This window comes from Alosa sapidissima, chromosome 15, assembly GCF_018492685.1.
Source record: "Alosa sapidissima isolate fAloSap1 chromosome 15, fAloSap1.pri, whole genome shotgun sequence".
Classification (NCBI taxonomy): domain Eukaryota; kingdom Metazoa; phylum Chordata; class Actinopteri; order Clupeiformes; family Clupeidae; genus Alosa; species Alosa sapidissima.
In genome coordinates, this window is record NC_055971.1 from 31341494 (window position 1) to 31352464 (window position 10971).

At 45.1% G+C, this 10971-nt stretch overlaps 1 protein-coding gene across 1 annotated transcript; it reads right to left on the reverse strand.

Annotated features, from left to right (window-relative positions):
• Window positions 1–122: 122 nt before the first annotated feature.
• otol1b (otolin 1b) lies at window positions 123–2479 on the reverse strand. The gene is made up of 4 exons (XM_042062718.1): window positions 1799–2479; window positions 1594–1683; window positions 1411–1482; window positions 123–1112 (listed from the first exon to the last, which is right to left on the reverse strand). Exons 1-4 carry the CDS (start codon window positions 2175–2177, stop codon window positions 223–225), a joined length of 1431 nt encoding a protein of 476 aa, XP_041918652.1. The 5' UTR covers window positions 2178–2479; the 3' UTR covers window positions 123–222.
• Window positions 2480–10971: the final 8492 nt, after the last annotated feature.

Below are 10971 nucleotides of genomic sequence, written 5' to 3' on the forward strand. Positions count from 1 at the left end.
TACTCAATAAAGTTTGAAGGGGAACATTGAGACACGATAAATGTAGGTGGCTCTATTGTTTTTTGTTTTGAGTGATTTGTTTATTTTTGTTTAGAAATTGTATTGTATTCTGTGTCATAAAATCCAAGGTCTTCAGTGGCCTTGTTTTGGGAATCGGACAGGACAGGATGGGATGGATTGGGATTTCTCAGTTCGATGCTCAAGAGTCCGCTGTCGGGGCTCTCAGTTGGTGTCAGAGAAGAGCAGGAAGCCGGTGAAGGTGCTGTCGTCCTCGCTGCTGGAGTAGGCTCCGTTCCAGTCCCTGAGGGTCTCCAGCCACACCTGGTCCCCCTCGGCCAGCCGCAGCAGCACCATGTTGGACGCCTGGTCGATGTCCTGGCCGTAGAGGGTGTCCCGCGATCGCAGGCGCCGCGCGCCGTTCACCACCAGCGCCGCCCGCAGCGGCCGGTTGCGCACAGTCAGGTGGTAGGCGAACACGTAGACGCCGGGGTGCGTGCAGTTGAACTTGCTGGTGGCCAGGTCGTAGTGGCCCTCGCCGTTGTAGAAGACCTTGTCGAAGCGGACAGGGAAGCCGGACGGCGGGAAGGACTTGCTGGGGTAGAGGCCCACGCTGAAGCCCGAGCGAGGCCGCTCGTCGTGGTTCCCGTTGGAGCCCTTCATGCCGCGCATGCCCCGGTCGCCGCGTTTGCCCTGCGGCCCGCGGTCCCCCTTCATCCCACGCAGCCCCCGCAGGCCCATGGCTCCCGGCGGCCCCTGGGGTCCCGCGTCTCCTGGCGGACCGGGCCGGCCGGCCTCCCCTCTCTCGCCGGGCAGACCCGGTGTGCCGTGCATGCCGTTGAGCCCAGGTGTGCCGGACTCGCCTCTTATGCCCGGGGGGCCGTGGTCACCCCTGTCGCCCTTCAGAGCCCTCTCCCCGTGACCCCCACACTCGCCCCTGTCCCCTTTGTCACCTTTGACCCCGGGGCCGGCCACGGGTCCGGGGGGTCCAGCCTTCCCAGGCTCGCCCGGCTCCCCCTTGGTGGCGTTCTCTCCTGGGGGGCCCCTCTCACCCTTCTCCCCCTTCAGCCCCGGAGAGCCATACTCCCCTCTGTCACCTTTAGGGCCCATCGGACCTGTGAATTTACAAATACAGTCACAGACTTACCTACTAAGGAATAACTTACTAACTTAATAACTTCACTGTGACCTATGTGGTCTACTAAAGAACTACAGTATAACTTTACTGTGACCTATGTGGCCTACTAAGGAACTATACTGTAACTTAACTGTGACCTATGTGGTCTAATAAGGAACTATAACTTTACTGTGACCTATGTGGTCTACTAAGGAACTATAACTTTACTGTAACCTGTGTGATCTGCTACGGAACCATGTCTTGGTCATCATCAGCTGCTGCCTGAGGGCTCTTACCTCTGTCTCCCTGCCTCCCTGGCATCCCGTGAGATCCTGCTGCTCCACTGCTTCCTGCGTCCCCCTTCACTCCTGCCCACACCAAGACCAAACGAGACCAGACCAGACATAAGCAGTTAGGTTGGGTCATGACAAAACTGTTCATTAATTTATTCAGCATCTGTTGAGCTTTCATCGATCTACCTCTGTCTCCCTTGTATCCCACAGCTCCAGGTATACCTGAGAGCCCAGGTAGTCCCCTCAGGCCTGGTTCACCCTTTGCACCTGTAGTACCTGGGGCAGACAATTCACCCAAACCACAAGGTGAGGGATGACACAGGGAAATAAAAAGAAAAGAAATAGGAGGAAAAGGAAATGGTAAGAATATTCCAGAATGAACTGTCCTTGCCTGGCAGTCCCCTGTCACCCTTTGACCCTCTAGGCCCCTTCTCTGGGGGGCAGCATTCACAGAAATTGAAGTAGCACTCGCTATAATCCAGGGTGTAGTTCTCCTGTCCGCCACCAGTGGTCGCTGTTCCGCCCATGCCATAATCTGAGGCCAGCTCACTGGGCACGGTGGTGGTTTGCTGGACTGCACGGTGCTCCATAGGCTGGGTGACTTTCGCAGGGCTGGTGCGCCACCCCGTGGTGGTCAGGGGCAGTTCTCGCAGAGGCTTCTTTGTTAACGAGTATTTGGGCCGCGCGGTTGTTTTAGCAGAGGTCAGAGCCACCATGACCACAAGCACCACCAGAGTCACAGGCGCCGGTAGGAAAGAGGACAATTTCATAATGTTATCTGTGAATAGAGATTAATTAAATGTGGATGGATGTTTTATTATATTAATTATACAATAATTTATAGCAGTTTACAAATAATTACAGACTGCAAATGCAAAAAAATAGCTCATATGTTTTTCTCCACATAAAACACAAACTTGGGTACATTTCTGAAACTTAAAAAAAAAAATGCTATCCAGCATCTTGAGAAATATATTGCCAAATACTCTAAATATGTTTTTAACAAGTATGTTAATTGAAGCCACAACACAGATTGCATGCATTTACAGTATATACCAAACTCATTTATGATCTGGATGCAACATATTATAAACTCTACCCTGTGAAGAAATAGAGCAATTAAAATAAAAAACAAATGGCTGAAAACTGTCTAAAACAACTTTTATCAGTTTATGTTGTTATCGTTCACCTGTTTCATTCTGTTAGTGTTATTCTGTCTCCCAGTGCCTCCCATAGACATATCACACATGTCTTTAAAAGTGTAAACAGTGTAGATTCACATCATGGCTACAGAGATGTAAATTCATCACATTACTTTACACAAATGTGACTTCATCCTACAGATGCATAAATTCAGCACAAGCCATTAGCCCATTTAGCAAAGTCTCAAAGACAGAACAAAAGCTCGCCATCAGAAACTCAAACTTACCGTATTGTTTGAGAACCTCTCATTCGTGCAATCAGTTATTTCAAATAATCATTCCCCCAACAGGACTTTGGAGGGAGCGCACAGGAGCTCAGATCCCTTTGATATGGTTTTAATGCTTCAATAATCAACCGTTCTACCAATAAGAAATGGCGTGAGTGTGAGTGTGTGTGTGTGTGTGTGGAGAGGAGGGAGTGGGTGGTAGAGGGGTTCTGTGAAACTTGAGGACCCGGCGACTAATCTTTTCGGGAGCGGGTGTGTGTGGTGGGGGGCGGCGACGGACCCATGCAGAACCCCCGGTCCTGTGCCCCCCCCCAAGCCTCTCCTTTTCTCTCTCTTTCTCTCTCTCTCCCTCCCTCTCTCTCTTTCTCTCTCTCTCTCTGGCTTTCTGAGGCTCTCTTGTGTGCTGCTTTTGTGACACGGGATACAGAACCCTCATGAGTCACTTCATCCAAAACGCATGAAGGAGGAAAAAAGAGGTAAAGAGAGAGGGGGAGGGAAGGAGAGAAGTAGAGAGAGATGGATGGATGGATGGGTGGAGAGAGAGAGAGAGAGGAAAGTCTGGCAGGTGGACCAAAGGGCGATGGAACCAGCCACCTGATATGAGAGGAATTCCTCCAGCATCCATCCCACCCTGGCGGGTGGAGGAGAGCCAGCCACTGCCCCACCAGGAGGCCTGCTGCTGGCCCCAGTGCAGCCAGACTGCTACACCAGTGGGGACAGGGCTGCTCCATCCACCCCACCACCAGCACCACCACCAAAAATGAAAAATTCTTTCATTATCCTCCCAGCCACATGCCAGTAAACCAGTGTCTTGGGTCGTTTTTCCCTCTGTGAAGTTTTGACAGGTGACTCTGACAGGTTTTATAGAGAGCACACTTCTTTTGTTATGATTATGGTGATTGTTATGGTGATGGTTAGGTTTATGGTTAGGGATAGGGTTATGGTTATGGGGATTTGGCAGACGCCTTTGTCCAAAGCGACACAACAAATACAAAAACAACATAATATTTAAAATTGAACAGGGAACAGAATAGAGTGTTGGTCAAACTATAATAAGAAGAATAGCAATAATAAACAATAATGTCCATTCAAACAGTAATATATAAACAATGACGTGGTAAGACTACATTAAGGAGAATATCAATAATAAACAATAATGTCAAATTAATCAACAGCCTAATGGAAATAAAACAATATTATACAAACCATAACGCATAAGAAGCGCTTAAAGAACTAAGTGCATGTTGAACAGGAATGTCTTTAAACCCCTGTTAAACGACCTAAAACTACCACAGAAACGGAGAGCACTGGGCAACTCATTCCACCAACATGGAACCACTGAGGAAAAGAGTCTTGAATTAGACCTAGTGTTTATGACTGGTCGACATAACAGACGCTCATCAGAAGACCGCAGTGGGCGGTTGGGGATGTACAGCTTGATTATTGAAATAAAAGAACTAGGAGCAGATCCAGTCAGTGTCCTATAGGCCAAAGTGAGAGATTTCAATTTAATTCTGGCTACTATAGGGAGCCAATGGAGAGTAACTAGGAGAGGAGTTACATGTGTCCTCTTTGGCTGATTGAAGACCAGGCGTGCTCCAGCATTCTGAATCAGCTGTAATGATCTTATTACACCAGCTGGTATAAGCCAGCTAATAGTGAATTACAATAGTCCAGCTTGGAGATGACCATGGTTTGAACAAGAAGTTGTGTGGAATCTTGTGTCAGATAAGGTCTGATCTTCCTAATGTTGTAAAGCATAAACCGACATGATTTTGCAATAGAAGCTACATGCTCAGAGAAGTTAAGTCGGTCATCAATTACAGCGCCCAAGTTACGTGCCGATCTAGTTGGGGTCAGTGAAGTTGAGTCAAGCTGGATGTTAATCTGTTGGGGAATAGCTGTTTTAGCTGGAAACACCAAAAACTCAGTTTTTGAGAGATTAAGGTGCCGATCTTTCATCCAGGCTGAAATATCCTTAAGGCATGTAGAAATCCGGTGGGAAACGCTAGAGTCATCAGGTGGGAAAGACAAGTAAAGTTGAGTGTCGTCTGCATAACAGTGATAGTCAAATCCATGGGAGCGAATGGTCTCACCTAAGGAAGTGGTGTAAATAGAGAAAAGCAAGGGTCCTAATACTGATCCCTGAGGCACACCTGTGGTGAGGTCATGAGACTTAGATACCTGTCACTGCCAAGACACGTTGAAAGAACGCCCTTTAAGGTAAGATTCAAACCAGTCAAGAGCTTTAAAGAAGCCCTATGCAACAATTTTAGCAAAAATGTTAACCTTAATTATGCATGTTGAGAGTCGTTCTGATGGTTTTACAACACTTTTGGGTCGTTTGGTGGGTGCTTCGTCTCCCCCTAGTGCTTCTCCGCAGAAAAACAGAATATGCAACTTTCTGGTCCCGTCCCGAACAAATCCGGATGTGACTCAGCGGAAGTATCCAATCGCGTCTCGAAAATGTAGTCAGATTGTAGTTTCTAAGAAGACTGCAAAACGGACTCCGACTTGGCTTTGTTGCTGTTGAAATTGTAAGTAGCCTACCCTTGGGTAAACTTCGTTTTTGTAATGTGGTTTGATAGTCTCTTGAACAATGTGTTTGCTCGACCGTTTTATTGTGAGCCCTGTATGTGTTTAGCTTGGATTCTTGATGGCTAGCTCGCTAGCTAGTGGGGGTTTAGCGTAGCAGTCACTTGCTACCGAAGTTGCAGGGGGAGCTATGTCGTGAAAAATGTGAGCCCAAATCAGGCGAAAACCCAAAAACAGCGAAGGAATAACCAGACTTGCATAGGGCTTCTTTAAAAGAGCTTTTTTTGTAATAAGGTGGAAGTGAATGTTGGGTCACTGCCTTCCCTCAGCTTTGGGCAGCCTGATTTGTGACCCTGCAAGGCGAAACCAGTCGCTTTGGTAAAATTTACAAAATTAAGTTATTGTGCTCACATGAACGGCCATTAACGGCCATAAGCTTTCCAACCATATGTATAGCGAGGGTTTTGCAAAAACTATCGCTGAGATAACCGCATCCAAAGTTGGCATGGTTCTCCTGTCACGATACGCCAGAAGAGGAGAAAATCACTTTAAGTAAATTGTCACGTGCGAAAGTGTGAGGACACAGTTATTATTAGCCTTACGGTAGCGTGACTTTGAAGCGGATGACTGACTATGTCCAGTTTCATCAACCGAATGAGTCTTTTTCTGCCCCCTAGTTAATACCTGGGACGGTCATAAGGTGTCACTATAGAATATAATTAAAGTATTTCGGGGGAAGTAAGGGGAAAGGAAGTTCTGTGTATACAGATTGTGTATAGCCTAGGCCTACTTTTAAAATGCGCTAGGCCTAAGTAAGTAAGTAATTATATATACTCTTTTGATCCCGTGAGGGAAAATGGAAAACTTCTCCTAGTCCGTAAAATGACGCTAGGATATTTCTGAAAGTTCGTGCTTTTGACCGTTCGTGCCCTGAGAGGCAAGTCTTTCACAAAGTGTAGGCTGTATGCTGTTGAATTATGCGAAAACGTGAAATTAGACATTTTAATCCGTATGTTTATCGTGGATTTTCTCAAAATAGACCGTTCGTGTCCTGAGAGGTAAGTCTCACATTCATATTTGGTTACATTTGCCAAGAACGATAGAGAGCTGACACATTGAGTAATGAGTAATGAGTACATTTTAGCTCTACCGTAAAACCGTATAGCGGCATGGACAAAGGGAATGACTGCTAATGTGTTGAATCTTCACCTAAATAAAGTCAGGGTTTAACAGTCAAAAGGTATGTTTATCCGTGAAATTTGTTCACAATATGAAAGTGTAGGCTGTATGCTGTTGAATTATGCGAAAACGTGAAATTAGACATTTTAATCTGTATGTTTATCGTGGATTTTCTCAAAATAGACTGTTCGTGCCATGAGAGGCAAGTCTTTCACTTTCATATTCGGTTACATTTGCCAAGAATGATAGAGAGCTGACACATTGAGTAATGAGAAATGAGTACATTTTAGCTCTACTGTAAAACCTTATAGCGGCATGGACAAAGGGAATGACTGCTAATGTGTTGAATCTTTAACTAAATAAAGTCAGGGTTTAACAGTCAAAAGGTATGTTTATCCGTGAAATTTGTTCACAATATGAAAGTGTAGGCTGTATACTGTTGAATTATGCGAAAACGTGAAATTAGACATTTTAATCCGTATGTTTATCGTGGATTTTCTCAAAATAGCACTGTGTGTAAAACGACTGGTTTCACCTTGCAGGGTCACATTTGTGCTCCACTGATGAGCCAACCTTTGTGTCGTGTGACTAGTGACTGGAAATTGCAAAGAATTTAGATTCTCAGTTGAGCAAACCTTGAAAAACCTGTGTGATACTCAGGAGAAGAGGAATATTAGCTAGCTAACGATGCAAAGTAGGAATATTAGCTAGCTAACGATGCAAAGTAGGAATATTAGCTAGCTAACGATGCAAAGTAGGAATATTAGCTAGCTAACGATGCAAAGTAGGAATATTAGCTAGCTAACGATGATAGTTATTTAAGATGCAAAGTAGGAATATTAGATTAGCCAAACAATGTTCTCAATGCTAGAGTTGTGTAGAGACTCTGGTGACCCATTCTGCATCCTGAACCCCCCCAGTCTATTTATTAAATTCCTTCTAAATCTTTCTTCTTTATGCTTAGAATTAGACACCTCAGCACAGGAACATTGAGCAGCTACATGCCATTCTACTACATGTAACTGTGTGACAAATAAGAAAGAAGAACCCCTAATTTATTTCAATTCATCACAGCCATAACATTTGCATTTCACTGGCTGTTTTGTGTTGTATTGTGTTTTGTTAAATGAAATGTCTAATTCTGTGAAACCCTCGTCGTTCCCTCCTCCCCATAGCTGACAAAAGAAATCACAGCCCTGTGTCCAAAATCACCCCAGACACCACGAAATGAGAGAATCAATCCAATCTGTTTGGGAGGGCTCCAAGAAAGCTTTTGCCCCCCTTGGAACATTGATAATCTCACTCACTCAACGCAGCCTAAACCTGATCTGCTGTCAAAGGGAGGGAAAAGGCTTATCTAGCTCTAGCCCTGCCTCTGCTGGGTACTCAGGCCCAGGGCCGGTCCCCTGAACACTGAGGACTGAGGAGGTCTGGAGGACGGACGAGACATGCCACTATTTAATCCTTACGTGGGATGGATTAGGCTTTGTGAACGCAGGTAAACATCACCTGGAAACGGTCAACCCACTCTGAGTGGCCACAAGGGAGAACAGAGGATATTGTGTGTGTGTGTGTGTGTGTGTGTGTGTGTGTGTGTTTGTGTGTGTGTTTAGTGACTGTATATTTAGTTTCTGGTATTCAGAGCACTGAAACTCCATGCTGGTTAATAAGGACATAAAACTGACACATGAATGAATGCATACGTGGCCTCCAAATAAGGAAAAGAAAATAAACGTCAATAAAAATAGCGAAAACTAAACAGCTAACACTGAGCGGCAAGGAGTTGAAGGTAAACAAGTAACAAGTAAAGACTTGGAGGACAAAGGGGGTGTCCCCATTTCAAAACAAATAAAGACTTGGAGGACAAAGGGGGTGTCCCCATTTCAAAACAAGTAAAGACTTGGAGGACAAAGGGTGTGTCCCCATTTCAAAACAAGTAAAGACTTGGAGGACAAAGGGTGTGTCCCCATTTCAACCTTCATCTCTACCAGGTTTCTTTTCCACAGTCTGCACAGCATCCAATGGCACCAAATCCATAAATCCCCAAAGCCAGGGATGGGTCCAACAGAGTGCGCATTGAGACCTCTCACTCACAGGAGGCAGTAACTTCCGTATCCATCCAACTTCCGGTCGTCAAATGTCTATGGGAAATAACATGGCGTTTTGAAAGATTGTACCTGTCAAACTCTGTAGGTGACAAAGTAGAAAAAGCTGGTGGGCCGATTGGCCTACACACTTCTGCCATCTAGTTTCCAGTGGATTTTTTGATTGTCGGTGCCGTTTAAGCAGTAAACGATTATTAATGCTAACCGGGAGCTAGTTCATGACTTAACTTTGGTTTGACTGTGCGAGTTTGTTGGCTGTTTTTGAGATATTTGAAAAAGAAAGAAATTGCCGACGAAGACTCTAAAGACATGACGAGATGAGATTTTTTTTCACAAATAACAGATAATGATAAGCAGACTAGGAATCAAAGGCTGAATCGTATTGAGTCGATAGCTTTATTTTGCATGACCTTGATCAGAACAGTAACGTTTTCAGAATGTATTAACAACCTATCAAACATGATGATTTTACGCAGGGTTAGTGCCCCCTCCGTAGACAGGCTCTGGTGTCACGAACTCCATTTCAGTGAAGACAAACTATGAAACATTGCCGATGCTATGCAACCTTGACTGGGGGAGTCGCAGCGTCTGAAGCGTGCGTTAGCTTAGTGCTGATATATTTCTACTTTAACGGCACCGACAATCAAAAAACCCAGTGGAAACTAGATAGCAGAAGTGTGTAGGCCAATCGGCCCACCATTTTTTTCTACTTCGCTACCTACAGATGTTTTACCGGTATGATATTTCGAAACGCCATGTTATTTCCCATAGACATTCGACGCCCGGAAGTTGGATGGATACGGAAGTTACGGAGGCGGGACTTATTCTGGAGAGGTCTATTGAAGTGTTGCTTCAGAAGGCTGGGCCTAATAAAAAAATGCTTGCATATGATTGAATAAGCCACTTGTCCGTCATCTTTTGACGTGCTACTTCAACCACTCACATCGAAGCCAACCCGTGACGCTGATAACAGTCTCACAGTCGCTTCTACGCTATGTCACATCTATGAAACTCCCACCCTGCATCCTGATTGGCTCTACCATACAATCTCGTGCTGAAATCACTCTCAATGGAAGAGGTCCCAGATGGATGTGAGTGAAGCTAGGCGGAGCTAAGCAGAACGAAATTCATCTGGCGAGAGTCAGGTTAGGAGTGGCCAACTCCCTAGGCCTTTTCACACAGAGATCACGCTAAATTTGCGGGAAGAGGAGACGTCTTTTTGCCGCAACGTGTTTCTGAAAACGAGGTGAAAATTTTCCGGCCTGCTGATCTGTTCACATGATGCAGCATTTTGGGGAGACAGGATCAGCTAGCAAATTAAAATGTGACGTGCAACAGGGGGCGTGTAGAGTGATAGTCGTAGGCCTTATTATGCGTGGGCCTTCAGATGCAGCAGGTGTGTGATTTCCAAAACCATGGCGAGAGAACCGAATGCACTTTGGTTAGCTTGTATTTGCTTTGCTTTTGCTTAGAATGTTAGATTCTTGCGATAGATGTCTTCAGACAATAAAAAGTAATTTGGAAGGGAAATTGAAGAGAAGAGTTGCCCCCTGCGTTGGCCGTGATTCCCCTTTGAAAATCAGAGGTTCACAGGCTACTGTGGCCTTGGTCAGTGGCGCCGCCAGCCGTAATCCTGTACGCACTGTACGTACAATTTATTCATGAAATCATTCAATATTACAACAATAAAAATAGCTTGTGTACTGTCTTAATTGAAACATGCTTCGCGCACAAATGATAGCCTAGGGCAAAGAGAATGGACATCTTAACATAAGGATACATTAGAAGATGATGATTGGTGTAAACTTTGTCACACGACGTGATAAGCAGTTCTGGCGCTTAAAAACGCAGCGTTCCATTCAGTCATAAATCATTCAAGCGTAGGCCTAGTGCTCGTCATGAAAAGAAAACAGCAGCTTAATATTTTTCAGGTGTTTAACAGTAGGCCTAGGCGCACTGTTAGCAGTTATGCCGAAGGCAGTGAGATTATTAGGCATTGCATCCTGTCACTCTGTTTGGAACAGTATTTCTGTCCCACCCAAATTTGCTGAACTATCGAAGTAGCCTATTCATCACAGACATCACATGTATCACACGAAAGAGCTTTTTCTCAGCTTGTAAACGATGTTGGTGGTTAGTTGTTGTGGTAAACGGTTCGCGAGAAAAGTAACTTTAATTTAATCATATTTTCTGCGTCCGTCTCCCTACCCATTCATCTTGGTGGAATACTTCGCAAACTTTCCCTCAACACATGACAAACCATATAGCCGAATAAACAGCAGACCTTACTGAACACAAAGGTGTATAAATTCCCCT

What these genes read in the sequence shown, in the direction of transcription:
- otol1b (XM_042062718.1), bottom strand. Translation starts at nt 2,177, where the DNA reads ATGAAATTGTCCTCTTTCCTACCGGCGCCTGTGACTCTGGTGGTGCTT. An exon ending in GGGTGACAGGGGACTGCCAG is followed by an intron (nt 1,684 to 1,798) that starts GCAAGGACAGTT and finishes TGTCTGCCCCAG; the next exon opens with GTACTACAGGTGCAAAGGGT. An exon ending in GGGATACAAGGGAGACAGAG is followed by an intron (nt 1,483 to 1,593) that starts GTAGATCGATGA and finishes TGGTGTGGGCAG; the next exon opens with GAGTGAAGGGGGACGCAGGA.